The sequence below is a fragment of the Lutra lutra genome, chromosome 2 (genome assembly GCF_902655055.1).
Source record: "Lutra lutra chromosome 2, mLutLut1.2, whole genome shotgun sequence".
Classification (NCBI taxonomy): domain Eukaryota; kingdom Metazoa; phylum Chordata; class Mammalia; order Carnivora; family Mustelidae; genus Lutra; species Lutra lutra.
In genome coordinates this window covers 46,323,571-46,349,309 of record NC_062279.1, presented here as the reverse complement: position 1 = coordinate 46,349,309, position 25,739 = coordinate 46,323,571, and the positions used below count along the sequence as shown (strand labels likewise).

The following is a 25,739-nucleotide window of genomic DNA, read 5'->3' as shown; positions in this document are numbered from 1 at the left end:
TCAAGAGGTTAAATTAGAATCCAAAGAGACCACATTCCCCATCCTGCTGATGATGCCCACTCCTCCCTTCCCCACCCCCACCAGTAGCTCATTAAAAAAAAAAAAAAAAAAAGATGGATTTCCAAAAGCACCTTGTTGAGATTTTCATATGATTTTCCCCTAGTTCAATCAATACACCGTCATCCCTTAATTCCACAAAAATAGCTTTTCACACATCTATGCACACATTGTCACACACACGTACAACACTGGCAGCAGGTACTTTTAATTTGCTGGAAAATATTTCTAAGAAGTCAAACAGCTCCAGCCCAATGAGCGTGCCCTCGGATTGGCTAGCCAGACCAGTTGAGGGACCTGATTGGTCCCTGATCCTAAGGACCGATAAGAACGGCTATAAAATCCCTGGGTGCAGCTCTTGGGCCCCCAGTTTGCAAAAGCCAGAGGTGCAAGGAGCCGCCACTGCAGCAGCAGCAGCCAGCAAGCAGCAGCAGCAGCAAAGCGTCAGCAGGAACAGCATCAGCAGCAACAAAAAAATCCTGATCAAATCCTCACCTAGGCCCTCAGTGTATCCAGATCCACATCTTCACTCAAGCCAGGAGAGGGAAAGAGGAAAGGGGGGGGGGAGGAGAGGAAAAAAAAAAAAAAAAAAACCAGCAACTTAGCGGAAACTTCTCAGAGAATGCTCCAAAACTCAGCAGTGCTTCTGGTGCTGGTGATCAGTGCTTCTGCAACCCATGAGGTGGAGCAGAATGATTCTGTGAGTCCCAGGAAATCCCGGGTGGCAGCTCAGAACTCAGGTAAGCGGCAAACCCAGGACCGGTTTCTCCCCCAAAGAGCTGTCCTCATTTGCCTCTCGCTTTTGCAACTGTGTCTGTGACGGCTGATCTTGATAATAAATGTGCTTCATGCCTGATGGCAATAAACTGCCAGTGTAATCCAATAGCCTTAGGAAGTGGAGCTCCTTTGTTTAATAAATTGCATGCAACTAACGAAGAAGCTGGGCGCTCTGCTGAGGGTATTTCATTGCATAAGCCTAGCCTGATTGCCTGAAATCTGGCACGTACCCTCTTGGGGGAGGGGGGGAAAGGGGGCGGGGAAAGGCTTGAATGTTGGCATGCTTCAAAGAGCTCTCTATACTTTCCAGAGGCCGAAGCTGATCTTAAGGTGAGACATGATTTGTCCCATGCCCCCCACCCGTTCCTTCACCCTTTAGACCCCATAACTGGACTTCCTTGCCCCTTCAGAGAGCACACGGGAAGCTCCCTCTGCAGACAGATTTATGGAACCGAAGCCCTCAAGTCTGACAAATCCCGGGCAGATGCAGAGAAAACCCTACACTCCCACCCCTGACACTGCTCCTTCTCTTCCTCCCGGCTTTCTTGTGCTTCATTGAGCTGCCGGTGCAGCCCAGGGCCAGAGGGCGAGTATTTGTGAAACATAGCAGCAGTTTCTTAAAGGGGGAAGGTCTCACTCTGGTTCTGACGCCCAGAGCAGTTAATTGTGTATTATCTTGGCTCTAGAGGACAAGAATCCTTTGGAAGCCGGTACTAACACCTCTGCCTTTTGACTTCACTTGTCCAGCTTCCTCCTCCAACATTGCCGGCCCCTCTCCCCCAACTGTCAGCAGAGATGGGCTCGCAGGTGTCCAAATGCTGCAGACAACGCTCCCCTCCGAAGAGCACAGGTCCCTGCCTAGAGGAGGGCTTTGCTTCACTTCCTTTTGTACTTAGTTGCTATAGAAATGCAGTGATTCACAATTCAAGCTTGCCTAAAACAATAGCAACCCTAATGCATATTAAAACTGCTTAAAGCAAAGTTATAATTTGAACCCGTGGAAATATATAATTAGGGAAATGACTTGTAACATCCCAGAGGCTGCGGGTGGTGGGAGGGGGAGGGGAAGCCTAACCGAACCATGCTTTTGATCTCAGAGGAGAATCCTATGGTATGAAGGCTGCAGATCATTTCTTGCCGAGCTGCTTGCCAGAACACCCCCCTTCTGTAGGAGAGAAATTACTTTTATGGGAGATCTTATCCAAAATGTAGAAAGCCTCATGCAAGTTCTTTGCGGTTTTTCTTCCAGTCTTGCACAAGGGGTGCCTTGGCCTTGTTATTCCACACCTGTGTTTCTCTTTTAAAAAAGAAATGGCTTTTAATATGAGAGAGATTATGCATACCTCTAAGCACTGTCCTGGGTGGGGGTTGGGATCAAACATGAATGGGCCAGATCCCTTTCTGCCAATAGGAAGGTAAATTAAAAGCCCTCGATGGGAAGGGTCTCCAGATGAACTCCTGGCAAATTCTTCTCTGCCACTTAGGCTAAAATTCCATTCTCATTACTCTGGAGTGCATTTTTCGGGAGCCGAATGGACTCCCTGGCCCTTCCACTTCGTAAACCTGACCGCCAGCCATCGCCTCCTGCCTTCCAGTGCTTTCGGGCTCTGAGGGGATGCCCTTTGATGCTGCAGAGCTCTTCAAGCACCTGCATTCCGCAGACTCTGACCTTACTTCTCCAGCTACCCAAACTGTATGTAATGATGAGACCAAGAGGGAACACTCACGCCCTCCCTCTCCTTCCACGTGGTCTTGGTCTCCTAAGCCAAAGGATCTGTCCGCCCCACTCTTCCCACTCCTACCCCCCTCTGAAGGGGGCCCTCCACTGGCCCCATCGCAGACGTCTAAGAGGCGTTCTTCCGACCCCTCGTCCTTGAATCTTGCCACCTCGACCCCTCTGAGTCACCGTCACGTTTGACCCAGATTGGGTGGATTTGTCTCTTTCAGCTGAAGTGGTTCGCTGCCTCAACAGTGCTCTGCAGGTCGGCTGCGGGGCCTTTGCCTGCCTGGAAAACTCCACCTGTGATACAGATGGGATGTATGACATCTGTAAATCCTTCTTGTACAGCGCTGCCAAATTTGACACTCAGGTAATAAGACCTTGACCCATGCCTCCCGCGGGCTGCTTGTCTTTAACACCGTGTTCAACTTGCTCGGCTTCTCAGCCTCCTCAGCCTAAATTCTCAACTCCAGCGTGCGCACACACACGCACGCGCGTTTTTGGCCAGAAAGTCGGTTCTGTACATGACACTCCCCACCCACTCTAATGCACGAATGTACCTCGCTGAGAGAGGCTGTCTTATAAGGGACAGGTGAGGAGCAGAAAAACCTTTGCCTCTTCAAGAGGAAATAAAAACGTTCTTCGAACAAAGAAGTTCTCTTCACTGTAGGACCTGGCATACCAGTTTGTGGGTTATCAAAGTCTCAATCCCAAGAAGACAAAGCCATTTTATGGCTATTGTTAAGCTGCAGGGTGGTGGATTAGGGCTCATCTCTTTTTCTCCCCTGTCTCATTATTTCTGTGGAGCCCAATTCTGTCGGTAGGCAAAGAGAATGGGGACATTTTTTTTTTATCCTGGTCACGGTGTACAGTTTTCTCACTGCGAGGACATATTGATGGCTACAAGACGCGGCCATGGCAAACCCCCTTAAGTTCCACATTGGTATGCCCTGTCTTCTCTGGCCAGCTTGAGCTAAACTTCTCCCTCTATCCCTTGCCTGGCAGGGAAAAGCATTTGTCAAAGAGAGCTTAAAGTGCATCGCCAATGGGGTCACCTCCAAGGTCTTCCTTGCCATTCGGAGGTGCTCCACTTTCCAGAGGATGATTGCTGAGGTGCAAGAGGAATGCTACAGCAAGCTAAACGTGTGCAGCATCGCCAAGCGGAACCCTGAAGCCATCACCGAGGTCGTCCAGCTTCCCCAACCACTTCTCCAATAGGTACTGAATGAGTCCGCTTTTTTGCAATGGGGCAGGGGGAGCCTGGGGGAGGGGGAGGCGGGGCGTTGGCAGAACCAGACATAGAAGGGGGTTAATTGCCACAGTCAGGATCTTATTTTAGCTTGCAGCCTTCCCAGCTTTTGCAGGAAAAAATATGTTTGCGATTGGTTGTGACAGCTTAAGCAGCCTGGATTTTTTTTTTTCCTCACTATTATAGGAAAAGTCTTTCCATGCAGCTAATAGAAAGCTTCATCTGCATCCTCCCTGGGTACATTTTCCTTGTCAGTTTCTCACCATAAGCAGGAAGGGATTTGGGAAGTTCATGGAAACAAGCTTGTGAGACCTCAAATTTGACTGAAATTATGGCTATGCACCATAAAATTGACCATTATTAAGACCCTGATCAAATGTCATAATGCAGACTTTTAAATCTGCCTGTGTTCTGAGTCGGCCCCAAGCCCAAGCTGGTATTTCAGCAGATGGCCCAGAGTAAGCCATGTCACTTCACTGGGATTCAGATTTCCTTTGTGAAAAGTGAAATGGCTGGACAAGATGACTCCCATGTTCCCTCCTAGGTCTATATTATTCCTTTCTGTAGTCCAAGATTTCCTGGAATGGTGTTCAGGTGAATACTCAGTCACATTCTCATCTCAATATTGTCCCATGACCCAAAGCCACTGAACTAGACACATCTGAGCACCTGCCTCTCTGTGCCGCTGGCTCTCTGTCTTTACCAGCTGGGAGAAGCTGACATCCTCATTCCATGGCCTACAAGGTTTCCCAGCAAGACCTGGGCGTTCCCATCTGTGATGAAGTTGAGAGAGGTGTCCATAGGGCTGGCATGGAGGCAGGACAAGGACAGTGAGGGCAGGACAAGTTCAGCCTACTATGATGCCTTGCAGCCTAAAACTTGACTCCCAGTCTTGACGCACTAGGATCCTTTGACACTCCAGGCAAATCTGCACAGACTGACAAAAATGAGTCCTACTGCATGTTACCTGGACCACCTGAGGGCTAACACAGACTTCCCTGATTGCTTTCCTAGCCGGGTGCTGCCACCCTTCTTCTGACAGTGGCAACAGCCTACTGCTCCCGGGGCTGACCAGTGATTGAGTCAGGCACGTATATGCAACTGGAGGACGGGAAAAGTAGCTCTTCCTCAGGGAAACGCTAAGGCTCCTGACATTAAAACTTTGTAAAATTTCTGACCCACACTTACCTACACATTAAGTGCTCTTCAGAACCTCATGTCAATTTATAAGTTTGTTGGTTCGGTACTTGGAAGTGACAACGGGCCCTACCTGATTTTCTCAGAACAAGAAAATCAAATCCAACATTTATCTCAAATGACCTATCTCTTGATATTGACCTTGGTCTTAATATTCTCCTAAGAAGAATCAAGTTACATCTGAAGACTGAAAAAAAAAAAAAAAAAAAAAAAACCAACAAACAAAAAAAAAACCAACCCTGGCTAATTGTTGGAGACTCCCTTCACCATGGGGGGTGGGGGGGAATTTTTAGTAGACAGGGGCTAGGATCAGTATGTATTTGTGTGACAACTGGGGGGCAGGCGAATGTTGGCAACGCCACTGTGATGAGTTTAGAACTTTAAGGATCCCGTGACAATTTGTGACTTATAATACAGCATATAATCAATCTGAAGGCATTATGAACCTCTCTGTTTCAACTGAGGTCGTATCTTCCATTACGAAGGGAGAGGTCTTACAGAAAAGACGATATAGATCTGCCCTATGTGATCCTAAGTATCTAAGAAGAGGTCAGTAATAGGAGTTTTGAATCCAGGCCACTATCCCTTTTAAGGAGGGTCTCCTTTTTACCTCTTTGAGCAAATGGTCGCATGGAGTCTTGTTATCTTCCTTTTCCGTCACAGGGAAATCACACTTATTAGGAAAGTGGGAGAAAGTGGCCATCGCTTGAAGACCAGAATCTTCCATGCAGCTCTTTACTCAAGTATTTCACTCCCACTGGCTAATATTATTCCTGCTCAGAACTGTAGAGATTTCCGGTTCCCTGCTGGGCTTGATTTGCTCTATTTAAGCTCCTCACTCTTCTGAAACATCCTGCTTTCCCAGCCTCTGCCCCACCACAGATACACACTAAGTTGTGCCAGTTGGCACAGAACTGTGAAGGGAAGTAGTTACAGGTTCATTCCACCTTCCTGTGACTTATCTAGCATGAGATTTGGCCTGGGAGAATCCAAAAGCCTGTGACTGGACCAGGAGCCAGAACAGGGATGTTTTCCGTGAGAGAAGCGCGCTCGAAAGAGAAGGGTGAGCTGGAGGTCCCCCCGGCTGAATTTGCAAACCGCTCTCTCAACCATGAGGGAGAGCAGGCAAAAATGGATCAGGCAAGCGGAGCAGTGTGAAGCCTGGGAAGAAATCAGACCAATCCAGATCCAGAGTGGGAAAACTGACGAAGCTTCCAGCTCTCTAGGGCATGGATAGGGAACAGGAAACAGAAGAATAATATTGATCAAGGGAAACAAAGGACTATTTATAAACCCTCACACAGAACGTTCCTAAGCAGTATGTGTGTATTTGGGTAGGCATGGCTGAAGCAGTAGCTATGGAGAATATCTGATTGTATTCTTTACCAGGAAAAAAAAAGTCCGTGAGGGAATTTTCAAAGTGGGAAAAAGAAACGTGCTTTAAAAGGTCCTTTCAGGCTGGGTGGTCAGAACACTTAACCTACTGAGTCCCGCGCCGCACATCCCGCCATCCCCTGTAAAGGTGAAGGAAAGAACCTCCTTAACTAGTCCTAAGTCTTCCTCCAGAAGATGGTCCTGAAGCAACCCGCCCCATCTTTGTTAAATTAAGAGAGAAAATAGATATCAAATCCCTAGAAACAGAGAATGTCATAGCTGGAGATGATCACAGAGGTTATCTAGACTAAATGCCTCCTTGTGCTGATTTAAAGAACAGAGGCCCAGAGAGGAAAGTGACACGCTAAAGGTCACGCAGCTATTGAATGACAGAGATGGGCCTAGAACACAGGTGGCCTTGAGCCAAGCCATTTGACTTCTACTTCAAAAGTGGCGACAAGTAGAACCTATAGGAAATATGCACAGTCCAAGTAGACTACAAATAGAAAAAAAAAAAAAAAAGAATACCAAGGAGAACCGAGTAAATGTGCCCCTTAGTGATCAAAGATTACATCTGTGTACGTTCTCTTCTCAAAGAGAAGGCACATCTTACCAACAGCTACAGTGACATTAACAGTTGGTACAAGATGGTTCTCAATTAAATATGTGACAACTGCCAAGTCAACTTCTGCTGGAGACACAGTCTCTTAAATAATCTCACTTGGTGACTTCTAGATAGGAAAGGTCTGTTTCATTTTTAATCTACACAATCCAGGAGGTCGGCGCTCTTCCTGTGTATTCCAGCCCTTAATGGAGAGGTGGAGGATTAAACTGTCACTCGCTCTGGCCAATGAGGCAGACATCAAGGCAGCTGGACAGGCTGACAGGTTTCCCAGACTTGGAGGAGCTGCTAATGGAGCTATGGTCATCTTCTATTCCAACAAGCACTCTTAGCCTGCCATTGCCGGGTTCACAAAGCTCCACGAGAGAAGCTAAGGGTAGATTTGGGGAGAGTCACTAGGGTGCTCAGGCTGGCAAGACCATCATCCAGAAATACCAAGAACAGGTGTTCTATCTGGGCTAGCAGAGAAAGCAATAGGGAAGATAGAAGCCTTCAGACAGGGAGAGCAGGCACTTTGACAAAGTGGGGCCCAAGGGACACATGTGGCCTTAAAGAGTCAAGGCTTAGTATCGTGACTAGTATTAGACGTCTTCATCCAGGCAAGAACTTTCAATGTTGAGCGAAGGAGAGACCATCTTCTGCAGTTCACCTCGGGGAGCAGGGAGCGGTGTAATCTGTTGTGGATGGTTCTTTCTAGAAGTGGAAGGGTTAACTTCTAAGTTCTAAAGTCCTGGTTGGGGGTCAGGAGGGTGAGAGATCAGAAACCTTATTCTGTAAGATCTAATCATCCTGTGAAATAGACACAGAGATCAAGGGGACCCATATCCTCGCAGAGCCAAGAGGAAAGAGGTGCCTGGGGATCTATGTGGGTGTGTGGATATCTGAAGCTGTTGGTACAAAGTAGTTTATTCTCAGTTTTTCCAAAACCATTTTTCTCCCCATTTGCCCATCCAAGTGAGATCTGCTTTGACTCATGTGCTTTATAATTCCAAAGGGTTGGAAAATGTGTTTCTGTGCCAGAGAATCCCAATTTTAACAACAGCTGGATATAATCCTCCCTCGTGGGAGGGGTAGGGCCAGGACTGTGTCCGAGACCCAGACAACAGCTCTTCGCTTGTGGCCCCCACCTTCCTTCTGCTCACTCACGGGAGGGTGGCGGCTTTGCCTCATTACCCGTGTTCCACTCTGTTTACCGTACATCCTTGAAAGGACCTCTCTGGGGGGTTAAGTTATTCTGGAAGGATGTTTGATCCTGGGCTCTGTGAGGTGAGTTAAAAATAAACAGGCTTCTTTTCATGCAAGAGCTTGTGGCCCCAGCGACCCGCAAGCTCCTCTGGGGAGAGAGTCTCTCCACATAAATACGTAGGTCACTGTCATCGGAGGAGTCTCTTATTAGTGAACACGGAGCTAATGGGTTTTTACAAATGCCACCTCAAAATGGAGCAAACACATCCCAGCTCAAATTGGAAAATTACCTGAACCATCCCCCCGATGAGCAGGACAAGTAATGCGTAAGCTGTCGGACAGTCTGTGCCCGAGCCATAATGCTTAGCCATAGCATTCTGTGTGCCTAAAGCACTTGCCCCTTGGATGAATGTGATTGATACCAAACACAAGGCTTTTGGGTAAAGCTTAAGCACACCTACCTCTAATTTCTCTTCCTGGAATCCTGACTTAGTGAAGAGGATTATTATTTCTCAAACTCCCCATTTCCTTCGTGGCCACAAAATAAATCATCAGATGGACAGTGAGCAGGCAACAGAACCCTGGGATGTCGGCATATGTGGGTTACAAAGAATAAGGACACAAATCCCGCCTTCAGTAAGTTAACAGTCAAGCAGGGAATCCTAACCAGTTGTCCGCAAAATGCTCAAAAGAGGAAGAGGCCAGCAAAAGCTAGAGCAGTGGGCTTTGGAATTATTGAAGAAGAAACCTCCCAGTCCTTCCATTTCAGGGTTCTCATTGCCTGGCATCTGGCCTTCTGACTACAGTGTCCCTTGGAAGAAAGACTGAGAATGGGTCAATGACCATTAGCAAGGCTAACGGAGTGTACGGCAGGGAAGTTAAATTGAATAGAAAAATGCACTAGACACTGAAGGCAGAAGCCTCCTTTAAAAATAGAAGTTTGATCCAAAACCTTCGTGTGCCCGTACCCCTGCACACACACCACCGAGCAAAAGACAGATTGCAAAGATCCATCAAAATACCTGCAAATGCACGCGAGTGACTGCTCATCTAACAGTCCCGCCAGGGCTGGGCTCACCTCCTGGTATATTTAACTAAGTCCTGTTTCTACCACTAACCCTTCGTATGACCTTAGACAAGTCACTGCAGCTCTCCCACCTTCGTCTCTTCTCTATAAAATGAGGTGATGCAATGTAGCCACTGAATGATCTCTGCGATCCCCTCCAGCTCTGTGACTGGGGTGTTTCTAGAACTGTTAGAAATCCCTGGCAGCCAGTTCTTCTCCAAGTGTGACCTAAGTGTCCTGAGCATTAAACGCATATACACTCAAACTAAGAAGTCCCTGCACAGAAGTTAGAGGTGAGGGCCATCTTCAGCTGATGACTGGTCCAGATTTGCATGGTCGGGCCGTTTGGGATGGGTGTTGGCTGCGGCCCAGATGAAAGGCCCGGCCTTGCCTTGCCCTCCCTGATGAACTGTGGCATGTGCTCTCCTTCCCCAATGCAGATACTATAACAGGCTTGTCCGAAGCCTCCTGGAATGTGACGAAGACACAGTCAGCACCATCAGAGACAGCCTGATGGAGAAAATTGGGCCCAACATGGCCAGCCTCTTTCACATCCTGCAGACAGATCACTGTGCCCAAACACACCAGCGAGCTGACTTCAACAGGAGGCGCACCAGCGAGCCACAGAAGCTGAAAGTCCTCCTCCGGAACCTCCGAGGTGAGGCGGCCTCTCCCTCCCACATCAAGCGCACCTCCCATGAGAGCGCGTGAGCAGGGAGAGGCCTTCACAGCCTCTCCAGACTAGCTTCGTTTGAAAGGTGTTCACACACCGACTTGGAGTGTACTGTGCCTGGTTTGATTTTTTTTTAAGTAGTTCCTATTTTCTATTCCCCTTCCAGAAAATTGCATGAAACGAGGCTTCTGTAATCAATATCCCAACATTCTGCGATGGCAGCATTCCCACAGACAGAACACGTGTGCTCTTTCTGCCCCTTGGCAGGAGAAAGTACCCTCTTTGATCACGTTCCTTCCCCAGGCCCCCCTCAAACTCCTCTCAAATACAAAGCATTCACGTAAGGTCCAGTCATTGTCATTGGAAGCTGTGGAGCCCTTTGAGGATGGTTGCCCCAGTAGAGTTAGCTGATGAGAAGCGACTTAATTTAAATGCATGTCTTAAATGCCCATAAAGGTGTTCAACGGAATTCGTGTGATGAATCTGTGCTGGCCACGGACGAATATGAATGTCGTGTTTGAATTCTTGATCTCTCATGAGCTAGTGTCTTATGGTCTTGACCCTTCAGTGTGTAATTTCCTTTCCAACACATTTACCAAATGGCTCAAGCCTGGCTCTTCAACCGGGGTGTGAGCCTGCATCTTCTTGCATCTAATGAAAAACAAAAAGCTAACATCTTTATGTACTGTAACTGCTCAGAGCTTTAAAAGTATCTTTAACAATTGTCTTAAAAACCAGAGAATCTTAAGGTCTAACTGTGGAATATAAATAGCTGAAAACTAATGTACTGTACATAAATTCCAGAGGACTCTGCTTAAACAAAGCAGTATATAATAACTTTATTGCATATAGATTTAGTTTTGTAACTTAGCTTTATTTTTCTTTTCCTGGGAATGGAATAACTATCTCACTTCCAGATATCCACATAAATGCTCCTTGTGGCCTTTTTTATAACTAAGGGGGTAGAAGTAGTTTTATTCAACATCAAAACTTAAGATGGGCCTGTATGAGATAGGAAAAACCAACAGGTTTGTCTGAAGGACCCCAGGTAAAATGTTAATCTCCTAGCCCACCTCAACCCAGAGGCTACTCTTGACTTTGATCTCTCCTGAAACGGCTCTGTCACGTCCAACCGAGAGTTACAGGAACCCAAAAGAGCATCCCTTTGGGCTCGGACCACTTACAGTTCGATAAGTCCTTACTCTACCTTGGGAAGTGGCAGTTCCTGACTCGCCCGCCATCTTTCATCGGTGAACCAATGATGGTGTGGGAGACTTTCCCTTAAATCAGTCAGGAACGAGTCAGTCAGCCTTTGGGTCTTCAGTTCCGGGGACTTGGGGCTGAGGTGGTGTAAAGAACCCTGGGCTGTCCAGCCTTAATAGACTCCTCTTACATTTTCGTCCTGTAGCACACTGTCTGCCAAAGTAGTCCTGGCAGCTGGGCCATCTCTGTAGGATCACAAAAAAAAAATAAAATAAAATAAATAAAAATAAAAAACAAAAAAAAAATAAAAAATAAAAAAAATGGGGGAAAAAAAACGAAAAAAGAAAAAAAAGAAAAAAAAAAAAGAAAGAAAGAGGGAAACAGAGCTGGTGGTTTGATTATTTCTGCCGTGATGTTTACAAGATGGCAACCACCAAAGCCAAATGATTAACCTATCTATGAACAACAGTAGTTTCTCAGGGTCACTGTCCTTGAACCCAACAGTCCCTTAAGAGTGTCACTGCCCACCAAAGGTCAATGTCGAGGGAGGAGAAGGGGGGAGGGGTAGGACTGCAGGGGCCACTCCAAACTCGCTTAGGTAGAAACTATTGGTGCTTGACTCTCACTAGGTTAAACTCAAGATTTGACCAAACCGAATGATAGGGATCCTGGTGGGAGGAGGGAGGGCACATCTCCAGAAAAAATGAAAAGCAATACAACTTTACCATAAAGCCTTTAAAAGCAGTAATGTGCTGCTCAAGGACCAACAGCAATCACAGCAGACCCAGCGGCAGCACACGCGCTGCTGCCTTTGTCCCCACACAGCCTCTAAGCGTGCTGACATCAGATTGTTACGAGCATTTTTATACTCAGAACTGTCCCATCCCCAGGTCCCCAAACATACGGACACTGCCTTAGCCTCTTGGAAATCAGGTAGATCATACGCTAAGTTGACCCTTCCCCCTCCCTCCCCTTCCCAGCCCCCCACCCCCAGGCAAGGCTGACTTCTCGAACCAGAAAAGCTATTCAAGTTTGTGTGTCGTGTCCATTTCGCAAACCCACGAAGCCAGGACCCCAATGCGACAAGTAGTTCACGAGTATTCCTAGCAAAATTCTCTCTTACTTCAGTCCAGTAGAATCTCTTTTTTTGCTGTGACCTCTTCAAACCGTGGTACCCCCCTTTTTTCCCCCACAATGATACTTCTAAATGTATCTATAATACATATATCTACACATATGGAAAGAAGCAGTTCTCACGATGTTGCTAGTTTTTTGCTTCTCTTTTCCCCATCCCATCTCACTCCCTCCAACTCCCCGCTAAACTTCCAAAGCTTCGTCTTGTGTTTGCTGCACAGAGTGATTCGGGGGCTGACCTAGACCAGTTTGCATGATTCTTCTATTGTGATTTGGTTGCACTTTAGACATTTTTGTGCCATTATATTTGCATTATGTATTTATAATTTAAATGATATTTAGGTTTTTGGCTGAGTACTGGAATAAACAGTGAGCATATCTGGTATATGTCATTATTTATTGTTAAATTACATTTTTAAGCTCCATGTGCATATAAAGGTTATGAAACATATCATGGTAATGACAGATGCAAGTTATTTTATTTGCTTATTTTTATAATTAAAGATGCCATAGCATAATATGAAGCCTTTGGTGAATTCCTTCTAAGATAAAAATAATAATAATAATAATAAAAATAAAGTGTTACATTTTATTGGTTTTTTTTTTTCTCCCCAATGTCTTTCATTGTTATTCTTTGAAAACTTCTTGAATGAGACTTTCTGAACATGAAGTTAGCGGCGGATCAATTTCTTGAATGTCACAGATTAAGTGCTGATATGCAAACAAAGGTAGTTTAAGTCAACACTTTCCAAATTTCCTTTCAAGACCATTTGGTGGCTCCCGTTAGCCTCACGATAAAATCACAACCCAAACTCCTCACAAAGTTCAAAGAAGCTGTACAGTTGGGACACCACTCGGCTGTCCCGCCTCAGGACTCCCCTTTCCTTCCAAGCAGTGAACCCCATGCTCTAGAAGCAGGGGTTCTGCTAAGGCCTGCGCCCTCTCTCCCTCGCAGGCCTTTACTTCCACTGTTCTCACTTTCTAGCAGACCTTGCCCCCAACCCTGGGCTCAGACCGGAAGCACCCATGTTCAGTCACCGATGTGCTCTCAGCACTGCAAAAGCACCCAGACGCAGGGTATCCTTGATACTTTAAATTAATGCATGATTTAGAAGGAGTTCAAGAGAGGGGAAAAAAGGCAATCAGTGTGACAAGGGAGGCAGAGGGCTCTGGTGATGAGAACCTGGATCCAGGGTCGGACTTCTGGGATTTGAGATCTGGCCCGGCCACTTATTAACCGCATGATGTCAGATGACTTCATCTCGTGAGGCAGCCGTTTCTTCCTCTGTTCAAGAGGATAGTGATAACTATCCATAGGGCTATTCCCAAGAAGATAAAATAAGTGCTTACGTGTCCAGCAAACTGGATTGCTTGCTAAGTGACCCCTATTGTCACCCAGGAGACAGGGTGAGGGGATGAGATCAAAAGGAAGAAACGTCCCTGCTCGAAAAAACGAGGAGAGGATTCACAACAGAGTGACGTTTATCGGAGTCTCGAAGGATGGTTACAAGTGCAATCACAGAAAAGCAGGGAAGGGCTTCAGGGTGTAGTTTTCTCAAGGAGAGTTCTTATATAGTTTTTGTTTCTATTTTAATTAGTGGATTTTCTCTACATTGTAAATTCACATGGGGACCTTTTTCTCAGTATCATTATTTCTGCCTCCAGACTGCATTTTCCCATGTTCAGAGGGGTCCAGGACAACTAACAAATATTTAGAACTTGTATTGCACTTGCTTTTCTCTGACCAGGCCCAGGATAAAGAATACATTGAATTCATTCTGGGCCTTCATCCTCAGTCTTCTGTCAACGTCCATGTATACAGAGACTCTGATTACTATCCATTGGTGTTTAAGAACTGAGACCTGAGGGGCGCCTGGGTGGCTCAGTGGGTTAAAGCCTCTGCCTTCGGCTCAGGTCATGATCCCAGAGTCCTGGGATAAAGCCCGGCGTAGGGCTCTCTGCTCAGCAGCCTGCTTCCCCCTCTCTCTCTGCCTGCCTCTCTGCCTACTTGTGATCTCTGTCTGTCAAATCAATAAATAAAATCTTTAAAAAAAAAAAAGAAAGAAAGAAAGAACTGAGACCTGAGATTCCCTTAATCCAAGTGCAAACCCAAGTTCCCCGACTATCTCTGTGCCCTTGTGTCTGACAGCTTCACACCTGGGTTTTTTCAGCTATGAAAATCTCCCTATGAAATAGAGATAAGTAGTAGGCCTTACCTCCTAGAGTCATCCATGAGCATTAAATGAGTTATATATAAAGTACTTAAAGTGTCGAGCACATAGCAAGCTCCCCTACAAACACTATTTATTGCTCACACAACAAATGGACTATCACTGTTTACGTGCATACTCTCACCATCATTTAGACTCTACACCCACCCCTGACATGAGTCTTGACGTACCACTTGGGTTTCTTACTCTTTTTCTTTTGTAGATCACTAAACATTACTGTTTAATCAAGATCTTAACCCAAAATGGCAGATTATACACGAACATCTGTATCCCATCACCAAGCTTAAGAAACAGAATAGTATAGATAGGATATTCTCTTATGTGGGCCCCCCTGAACCCATTCACACATAAAGAGCCCAAGCGGTGCCCAGCTGCCTCGGTCGGCAGAGCAGACAACTCTTGTTCTCGGGATTGTGAGTTCAAGTCCCATGATGGATGTGGAGATTACTTTAAAAAATAAAATCTTTAAAAGGAAAAAAAAATTTTAAAAAAAAAAGAAAGAAAAGAGTCCATGACTAAAATGCTTTGAGAAGCCATGGCTTAAAGCAATAGAGTTTCTCCAATCATTGAAGTACACTTAAAATTTTTGTTGAATTCCAAAAAAAAAAAAAAAATTTTTTTTTTCTTGAATTCCAATCAGCCTTTTAAAAATGGAGTTGAAAAGATCATGGAACTGTCTGGAAATTTGTGGAATAAGAGAAAGAACAGAGCCAGTTGTCCTCCCAGGGCACCTGCATGAGCACCGAGAGAGCCATAAGCGTTGGTCTTGAAACAGTGTTTCTCCGACTTATGGTGCATACCAGTCACCTGGGAATCTCATTAAGATGATTCAGTCCCACCGAGTGATGCCCTAGAGCCTGCATTTCTTACATGCTCCCAGGTGACACTGATGTTCCCAGAAGGATGCCTTGAACGGCAAGTTTCCCAGCTGTCCCAATATACCGGAGTCGTTCCTCAGTCCGAGAAACCTCCACACGGCTGCTACAGGGAAGTCACCAAAGTGCAAGCGGGACCATTTCCCATCCTTGCTTTCGCAGCTCCCCATTGCCTAGAGGACAACTGAACATCGTGACTTCAAACGAAAGCCCCTCAAAATCTGGGCCCCTCTTTTCAACATGCACCCTAGAGTCTCCTAGTGCTAACTTCTCATTCTTCCCCCAGAGACACCATTACCTTTTCTACCTCATCACCTTCACATATTACTTCACATGTATCATTCCCTCTAAGAAATATTCCTCTCCCCGAACTCCTTTGCATCGGCCAAAGCCCGTGTCACCTGGGAAGTCTTCCCCAGCATGGCCAAGCTTGTAGCCAACTGCACTGCAGAGTGCTTGCAAAAGTTATCCTTGTGTTCTGGTGCTTAACACAAAGCAGGCATGAGCTAAGCATCTGTGACTAGAAGAAGGAAGGAAGGAAGGAAGGAAGGAAGGAAGGAAGGAAGGAAGGAAGGAAGGAGCGAAAGAGAGAGAGGAAGGAAGGAAAGGATCCCATTACCCACCAACTAATCTATGACTTTTCCTCCAGTAGAATGCTGAGCCTTAGCAGCAATAGTAGGATATGCTAGAGTACACAAGGCACGTTGCCATGGTGAGTAGAGAAATTAATTCCAGGTGCCATTTGGGTATCTTTAAGTCTGCCAGCTTATAACAACATTGTGTAACCCTTCTTTCTTTCCAGCACTAACCCTGATAAAAGTTTACACTTACTGTTACTTTCTCCCAGTAACCTGGGCACCAAAAGATGCGTCAACAAACGTGTTTAGGTATTTGCTAACTTTGTGCAAGGCATCATACTAAAGAACTAGAACACAGGAGGAATATGACCATTGGCAAGGCAAACTACACCATGTTTTCTTATATCTTTAGTTATTTTGTCATACAGTTATTCTCATCATATCCCTCAGTTCACTAATTCTTTTTTTTAAAGATTTTATTTATTTATTTGACAGACAGAGATCACAAGTAGGCAGAGAGAGAGAGAAGAGGAAGCAGGCTCCCCACAGAGCAGACAGCCCGATGTGGGGCTTGATCCCTGGACCCTGGGATCATGACCTGGGCCGAAGGCAGAGGCTTTAACCCACTGAGCCACCCAGGCACCCCTCAGTTCACTAATTCTTCTGCCCTATACTCAAACTCTACCAGGAACTGAATTCCCCATGTCCCTGTGATATCTTACCCCAAGAAGAACTTGACCATCAGAGTGAGACATTGGCTAAGGCCACCCTACCACTCTACTATAAAGTCTGAAGAGCAGTGCGCATCACTCTACTTTTCAAATAACTAACTGATGCCCAATTATTGAATAAGTAATCAGTTCTGTGCTACTTGATGTTGTACCTAGAGGCAGCATGCAGTGGACTAAGCTGAGAACTCACTAATTCAGACCCCTGCTTGCCAATGAAATGCATCTCTGCTCCACACTCTGTAATAAGGGGTTTGTGGCTTCCAGTTGAGGACAGGATGCTGTTCTCAACTCTACCACAGATAAGTCACACTGCAAGTGTACTCCGCTTTAGTTAAGCCAGATACAGTATATGTCCACAGAGACCATCAGGGTTTCCAACATTTGGTCAAAGTCTTGGAACCAATTCCAGTGACAATCTGCTCATTTGTCTTGGGATTTCCTAGAAAAACAATCACTCCAGGCCATGGCTCACTCCCTCCACACAGGCCTGAGTTCGTCTCTTCACCATCCCCTATCCATTAGGAGACTTCTAGGACTATTTGAAAAGACTGTACCTTGCTAATCCCTTCATGCCTTATACCTGGTCATCCAAAGTCACCACTCAAGATCTAACCTCCCCAGTGTTTAGCACCCCTGTCCACATGTTTTCTTTTTTTTTTTCAAATTGCTTAATAGTATAGGATACAGATGAATTTCAGTTTTAAAAAAATGCTCAAATCAACTTTTAAAAAATACATATAACTTCCCATTGAATATCTGCATGTTTTTTAATGCTTTATTCCCCTTCTCCTGAATCAACCTCCTACTACTGTCCTCCTTCTAAAATCTCCCCTTTCCAGGGTAACTATTCTTCACCTTCTCTTTTAATATCACCTTCATTTTCTCATCTGAAACCTGGTTCCTCAAAAACCACTGTCCCTTGTCATCTTCCCAAATAGTTATTCTTCCAAATCTCAAGACAGATGAGTAGGACCCAAAGGCCACTTTGTCCCAATGTGGTTCCAGACTGATTTTGCCACTGTTCCATAAAACTGCTGACAGACTGCTGAATATTTGTGTCTCCCTGAAAATTCATAGCTGAAATCTTAACCCCTAAGGTGATGGTATTAGGAGGCAGAGCCTTTGAGAGATAACTAGGGTAGAACCCCATGAATGGGATCAGTATCCTGATAAAAGAGACCTGAAAGAGTTTGCTCAGCCCTTCCACCATGTAAGCACACAGTGGGAAGACAGTCATCCATGCACAGGAAGTGACCCCTTACCAGACATTACATCTGCCATTGCCTCAATCTTGGACCTCCAGCCTCTAGAACTATGAGAAATAAATATCTGGTGTTTGAAAGTCACCCAGTCCATGGGATTCTGTTATAGCAGTCCCAAAGAACTGAGATAGGCTATCTGGGTAACCCACTTTCCTCCTCTCTTTGTCACTATTACCCAAGCCAAGTATACCCTGGAATGATATTGAGAGGAACGGCCTCTGATTTATGGATGATATTGGTAACAGGCTCCTGATTGTCTTTTTCACTCTCAAGGCGCATCATCAGTCTGAACAAATTCAATAATCTTGAGAATACTTCATCCAGTGCTCAAATTCTTAGTGCTTCCTCAGCTCCACCTCATATCCAAACTCTGGAATCAGGAGGTTCACCCAAGTATCACTGTGGTTTACTTGGATTGGTCTTATCATACCAAAATTAATTAATTATTGAATATTACCCTTTCCTGACAATGGTATAATTCAGAAATCTTAAATCCAGATTCTCTCCCTCCTGACTGCAACAACATTCCCTTCATTCATTTGCACCATATCAATTCTTTAACCTTGCTCTGACCTCAGGTCCTTTCCCTTTCTACATTCTCCGGATCCCTTAACCCCTGTCCTATCCCCATCTGCTTCCTGCTCAGCCTTCTACACATGGTTAATCACTTCAACCACACTATAGTATTGCCCTCCAATAGCTTGCCCCACCGATCTCTGCCACACTCAACTGGAAAAATCCCAACCCTGGCTAGAGAAGATCATAAAGCCATGCACAGATTTGATGTCACTTAAAACTGATCAGCTTCCAGCTTAACAGGGCCCTCAGGGCTGCCTGGGAATCTTCTTATCCATCCTTGTTCAGCTCCCTTTTCCACTCTCCATAGCAATGATTGAAACCTTCTCCAGTCCCTCCCAGCCACCTCTCTACTAATGCCTAGCAGAAAATCTTGCCTTCCACTGAACAGACAAAACAGAAACCACCACAGAAGTCCCTCAATTCCCTGCCACCATAGCCATCCACATCTATCCTTTCATATATTTCCTGACATGAAAGGTACCGAATCTCTCTTCCTGTCCCAGAATAATGAATCCACCTGAGGTCTAGATCCCAACCCCATTTCCCTGTTATGCAAGATCCCCCTTCAGGTACCGCTCTCCCTTTATGCGTCCTTCCACTCAGTGCTGTCTTTTCTTTCAGCTGCCTCTCTCTCCTCCTCCTCCTCCTCCCTCTCTCTCTGTCTCTCATAACCACACCATTCATTTCCATTTCCTCACCTATTCGCTCTTTGATTCTTTAGAATCTGGCATCATACGTCCCCTGAAATGACTCTAAACTAGGTCAAAATATCTCCTGTTGCTAAATCCAAAACCCTTATCTTACGTGATTCATCTGCTCCTTCTGGAACTGATAAACATTCTGTCCTCCGTAAAAGGCCCTCCATGACAACACTTCTCAGTCTCTACTTCCTCTTCCCATTTCTGAGATGATGGAGTTGTTCAGACTTCTGTACGGGCCCTTCTTCTCTTTTCATCCTACATATGCTCCTTTGGTACTATATCTACTCATATATTTCAGTTCCTGTTTATATGTTAATAACTCCAAAACAGTATTTCCCTTGAACATGATCCAATATCCAACACATATCCAACCGGATATTTCCTCTCTGACATACAATAGGCACTCAAAACATAACATATCCAAAACTGAATTCTCCAAACTTCCTTCATTGTGAGAGACTTGCTCCTTATCTGTTTTCCCAAACTGACTGAATGGCATCTCCATCCACCTGAATACTGTCTTGGACTCTTGTCCCCTTCCCACCTTAGCAAATAGATTTCCCTCTAATTGTCTTTCTAATCTGTCCACATATCCACATTCACATTGCTACTATCTTGACTTAGGCTTCATCCTCAGAAGCCTCCTAAATTCTCTCTCAGCTTTCAGGAATGCCCTGCCTTTGCCCCCAAATGCATTTCCTCCTTCGGGGACAGCAGACTCTTTGCAGGGAATCAATCTGGGTCTGTCACTCCACTGCTTAGAAACCATCCATGACAACTCTAAAACATCAGAAAAAGATGCACACTGCACCCACTGACTGTAACATAAAATGGTACATAATTGGGCCACTTCTTGCTTTTCAGACTATCTCTTGCCAATCAGTTCAAACCCACTGTACTTTTCTCGTTGTGAGTTCCAGCCATGTATGTAGTATGCGCAGTTTCATGAGTTCACCTTGATCTTTGTTAATACCATTGTATTAACAATACAATGTTAATGTTAATTAGTACTATTCCATCTTACACACACACACAGCGCGCACGCACACGCACACACACACACACACACACACACACACATTTCCATACCAAGCTAACTGCTATTCATCCTCTGGAATTCAGTGAAATCATCCTTCACTCCAAGAAAACTTATGTATGACTACCAAGACAGAGTCAGCTACTCTTTCTGTTCCTTCCAAAGCTTCTTATGCTTACTTCCTTATTGGAGAATTTTTTTTTTTAAAGATTTTATTTATTTATTTGACAGAGAGAGATCACAAGTAGGCAGAGAGGCAGGCAGAGAGAGAGAGAGGGAAGCAGGCTCTCTGCTCATCAGGGAGCCCGATGCGGGACTCGATCCCAGGACCCTGAGATCATGACCTGAGCCGAAGGCAGCGGCTTAACCCACTGAGCCACCCAGGCGCCCCTTATTGGAGAATTTAAATTGCCTATGGACTTGTTTTGCCTCCCTCATTAGCTATATGTTATTTGAGAACCAGGTCTGTATCTTTTTTTCAAAATTGTATGCCTATGTCCAGCACAGTATCTGGCATATAACAGGTACTCTTGTTGAATTTACTGAAATGAGACTGTGGCATAATTAAATTAATTAAAAAATGATCATTCTCTTTCCAGAAGATTTTGTTCTTGGACAATAGCAAGACACATATGAGACATACAAATTGCTTTTAGCATCTATAATCATAAACACTCTGATAGGAAAAGTGGCAAAAAAATGAAAGCAAATTCCAAAAGAACAAAGACAGTTAGCCTTTAAAGATGAAAAAGTTCAAGATCTGTAACTTAGCACCTATATACCTAGAAAAGATTATTTTTTTAATTTATTATTTGACAGAGAGAGACACAGTGAGAGAGGGAACACAAGCAGAGGGAGTGGAAGATGGAGAAGCAGCCTTTCCACAGCAGGGTGCCCAACGAGGGGTTGGAACCCGATTCGGGGCTCGATCCCAGGACCCTGGGATCATGACCTGAGCCGAAGGCTGACGCCCAACGACTGAGCCACCCAGGTGCCCCTAGAAAAGATTTTTTTAATAATAAGTTCCAATGCTGTTAGTGTTTGAAGAAAACAAAACTCTCAAATACTACTGATGGGAATGCAAAATACATTACCTTTTGGGGTATATTTTTTCAATAACTGTACAGTGTCTTAAAAAAGTTTATACCTTTAATCTAGAAACTCCACAGATAGAAATGTAGTAAAAGAAAATGTATCATGAGAAAATATACATATGTAGCACTTTACTATGGAGATAATAACCACAAAAACTTTTCTGTCACCAAATAAAAATAATCTCTATATGCAATAATAGACTAAGAGAACTGTAATGAAATAATATTTAGTCATTGAAAAGGATAAAAAGCATATTTACAGATATAGAAAAAGGTTCAAAATATATAAATGATAAAAAGCTTAGCAAATGTAATCCATTTGTAATCTCATGTATCCAAGATGTAATCTCATTTTTGTATGAGTATATGTATGTGTATATATACATATATACATACATATACATACATATACATATATATGTATAGAAGATTAAATAATAAAATGTTGACAGTAATTGTTTTTGTTTAAAGAGTTGCTTGCCATTTTGGCTTTGTCTCTTGCAGTGTGGGGTTTTTATTTACTTATTTATTTATCTTATTTCTACAATGTGTTATTTTTATAATAAGACAAAAATAAAGTTTTAAAGAATCAAAATCAAAAAGCAGACCTCCAATAAATCAGTCACTTACTGCTGTAAAACTAATTTATTTTGATCTTAAGGCATCCAAAATATTAACAACATGGTCTCACCATATATATTTATATAAATGTCCTCTTCAAAGTAGCAAATGCCCTTGTCATATTTAACTGACAGCTGTTCGTATATACATCCAATGATTTTGTATTTAAGAGATACATGTCTGTTCCAAGAAAACTGCTGAATCACACAACTCAAGGTCAAGGCAATTCATATATCCTGCAACATCATTACCCAGCTCCTACTAAGTGCCAGGCTCTGTATTCATCATGGTCCAGGGCTAATATTCCCCTTCACTCCTATAAAATAATAACTCAAAATTTGTTCCAGTGTGTTTTTTTTAAGTTTATTAAAGACTTTATGTATTTGAGAGAGAGAGAAAGCAGGGGAGGGGGGCTGAGGGAGAGGACGAGCAGACTCCCCGCTGAGCAGGGAGCCCAATTCAGGGCTCCGTCCCAGGACCCTGGGATCATGACCTTAGCCAAAGGCAGATGCTTGACCAACTGAGTCACCCAGATGCCCCATTTCCGGTATTTTTAATGAGTAAAAAACACTTCCTACCAGCTTACAAATTTGTGGTTCCTTTCTATACAGTGATGAAGCCATTGGGGTGACAAATAGTTTGAGCTGTTTTCCCAAGTGGAAAAATAAATTCATACCCGATCTTTGCCCCCTCCTCACTCTCTTGGCTGTGTGACCAAAGGCAACCATTTGCAACATAGCTTGCTGTAGGGGAGAGCTTCTACCTGTGTTCAGGAACCAGAGCAAAATCAACTGTCTCATTTTTTATCAAACCCATACCTCAGTCCTCATTATTCTATTGAATAACAAAATATCTTACTATTCTAATGAACTAAGATCACTTGTCCCGTTGGTCTCTAGAACGGAAGTAGTAGACCAGAAGTAAAGTTTTACAGGACGCACAATCACTCAGTGACAGACTGTCAGAGAAGCAAATATGGAGGTCTTCAACCCCCAAAGCAGAACATATGCTTTGACAATCGACGTAAGAGGTCCATGAAGAAAGACGTTGGGAGGCTGCGGGTCTCATAAAATCTGGACTAGAAGTTCACCACACCCAAAAAGACCACTCCTACTCCAACCACCCCCACTCCATCCACCTTTTAGGAACATTTCATCTCCAACAACAAGAAATAAGAAGCCTGGGGCTCAGTGCAAAGAAATGGAATTAGAGACAGTGCCTTGCTCCAAAGCTTCTGCCCGCTGCAGTCAAGCCAGCATTCCCAGCTCCCCCTCACCTCACCTTGCCAGCAAGAGCCCAGCATTGCCAGCACATGCCCTTGGCCTCGGGCTCAATGGCTGTGGCATTAGTGTATAATCCTCAGTTCAGCTTCTCTTGAACCCTCTGACCCTTCTCAGCAAGTCTCCCTGGGCTCCAAAGGAAGCCAGTCCGCACCATCTCCACTGTCTAGTCCCTTCCCTAACGTTCTGCCCCTTTCTTTGTTCTCCTGCAGATCAGCTCGTTATATAACTTAACTGGGTCCTGAATCTTATCTGGACCATGGCAGACTCAGATAGTAGAAATGATCTCCCCGTAAAATAAATTCATGGGGCCATTTAACAAAGTCGCTGCAGGGGCCCGGCTGAGAGCTGGCATCTCCTGCTGCCAAAACCTAGTTTCCCTTTATCTTTCCTTTTGTTCCACTTTCTTTTCATTTAAGGTTAATGTGGCTGGGCTTTTCAAAACAGGTGACTCTAGCTATGTTAATAAAGCAAGGTGTGATAGCATCTTCCATGACTTCAGATGTCAAACACTGAGGAGAAGAGGGAAAAGTACTCTTAAATGACCACATCCTCTTAATAACATTCCAAGGGAGAGACCGCTTATCTTGATTTTAATTTTTCAGTCTCCTTTCATCTCGTCCTCCAAAAATATGGCTGAGAGCAAGATCACCCATGAAGCACTTATAGGAAAGACATTAACTAACATCGGGGGGAGCCAGCTGGAGTATGGGGCAGATTGAGGGCAAGGACTAGAGGGGGGAAGTGACAATGGTACTTGATGAGAATACATTGTCTACTTTGTAAGGCCAGGCAACATTTATAAGCACAGACTTGAAGACATTCAAATATTAAAGTTATTTGAACAAAGCGTGGCCTGAAATTCACCGCTGAATTTCTTCTGAAGAAAGAGCTAATCAAGCAAAATGCTTACGACAGACAAACTTAGGGAGAGAGTGTTTAACTTATTTAGAAATTTAAATTGTTTTCAGTCCCCAAAGAAGCTTTGATTTAAAAAACAATTGTACCTGTGTTTAAACTGTGGCTTTAAGCCTCTGTTGGCCAACGTGACAACATCTCCCTTTATGTGAAAGCCAGACTTCCAGAAACTTCAACATTGGTCAGTGTTGCTCAGAGTGAATGATCCATGAACCACCTGTATAGAAAAGAAACACCTGGAGTCCTAGGCAGGTCTAGGCCCCATTCTCCCTTAGTCTCCATCATCCCCACTCCTTTCCTGACCCCCAGAACCAGAATCTCTTCTAAGATTTAGTCTGGAGTCTAGAAGCCCTTCCAGGAAGGCATTTCTGGCAGCATGGATGGATAAATGTCATCAGACTGAATTTGGCCTATAAAAGACTTCTATCCAAGGATATCCACTACTAGCTATTGATACCTGGATATGACCATCAGCACTTCCACTTCCTAAAGAGAAACTATGGAGCCCAACAAGCCTTTTAGATCAAATGTAAGGGAAGAAGTTAGGAATTAAAGACCAGAGACAATGACTGCCTCTTCTTAGCAAAGGTTCAAGTCCAAAGACAGAAATCCTGAAACAAAGATCAAAACCCAGGCAAAAAAGAAAAAATATATAGAAAGAACTGTACTTAGCGTCAAGATGGACACGGTGATGTGCCAAGGTCTTCTGAGGAAGGGGCTTGTCCGAGGCAGCTTGTCCTTGAGCTGTGTCAAGATGTGCTCGTATAAGCTCACAAGCACATCTGATTAACAAGAACAGACGAATACACGCTAAGAGCCCAAGCTACTCCCAACATCACTTCTCCCTGAACTCAGCGTCATACGGGAGTTCCATAACAAGGCTTTGTGTTCAATGTGCAATGCCACCAATGGTCACAATTCATCATCCCAGGGGAAGAGGACAGGGACACAGACATTTGGGAGGGGAAGGAGCTGACATCACATTATATCCCCAGGCCGAGTTTTAACAAGGGCAAGGTAACTCATCATTAGCCCGGTGTGTGAAAGTTCCGGCAACCAGAATACTCAAGCCTGAGCCCAGGAGAACAGACGCATCAGTAGAGGAAGTACTCTCATGGCTCAGTGCTGAGCAAATGGCCAGGCAAGAGGTGAGAGGAGACGCCGGAGCTCTTCCCTCTCTGTGGCTTTCTCCAGCCCGTTATTAAGTAAACCAGCATTGCAGGTAGCATGAAATGACATAAAATCCACATTCTCTGAGACCCTAGCAGGGCACCACACTACCATACTACTTAATAGACCCCATTACACTAGGAAATAAGTCATGTTATCTCCATTTTACAGATAAGAAAGCCAAGAGAAGATGAAGGATTTGTTCAAGAACATTTGTGACAAGTTTTTTCTTTCTTTCTTTTTTTCTTTCTTTCTCTCTCTCTTTTTTTTTTCTTTTTCTTTTTTTTTTTTTTTTTTTGCCTTTGAAAAAATATGGAACACTTCACGAATTTGTGTGTCACTCTTGCACAGGGGCCATGCTCATCTCCGTATCGTTCCAGTTTTAGTATACATGCTGCCAAAGCAA

General features: G+C 44.4%; 1 protein-coding gene, 1 long non-coding RNA gene and 1 pseudogene across 3 annotated transcripts in view; 1 reads left to right on the top strand and 2 right to left on the bottom strand.

Moving 5' to 3' along the window:
• LOC125092880 (uncharacterized) overlaps positions 1-24,376 on the bottom strand; it is a 128,664-nt gene extending 104,288 nt beyond the window's left edge. For both annotated transcript variants that reach the window (XR_007125087.1, XR_007125088.1), the window contains exon 1: positions 24,253-24,376. This is a non-coding gene — a long non-coding RNA (uncharacterized LOC125092880). The remainder of the gene's footprint in view (positions 1-24,252) is intronic.
• STC1 (stanniocalcin 1) lies at positions 421-11,438 on the top strand. The gene is given in 5 exon segments (XM_047717372.1): positions 421-797; positions 2,782-2,924; positions 3,560-3,751; positions 3,753-3,772; positions 9,688-11,438. Coding segments are annotated over 5 exon segments (744 nt in total). The 5' UTR covers positions 421-679; the 3' UTR covers positions 9,959-11,438.
• A 1,263-nt stretch (positions 24,377-25,639) lies between the features above and the next one.
• Positions 25,640-25,739, bottom strand: LOC125094542 (uncharacterized; annotated as a pseudogene).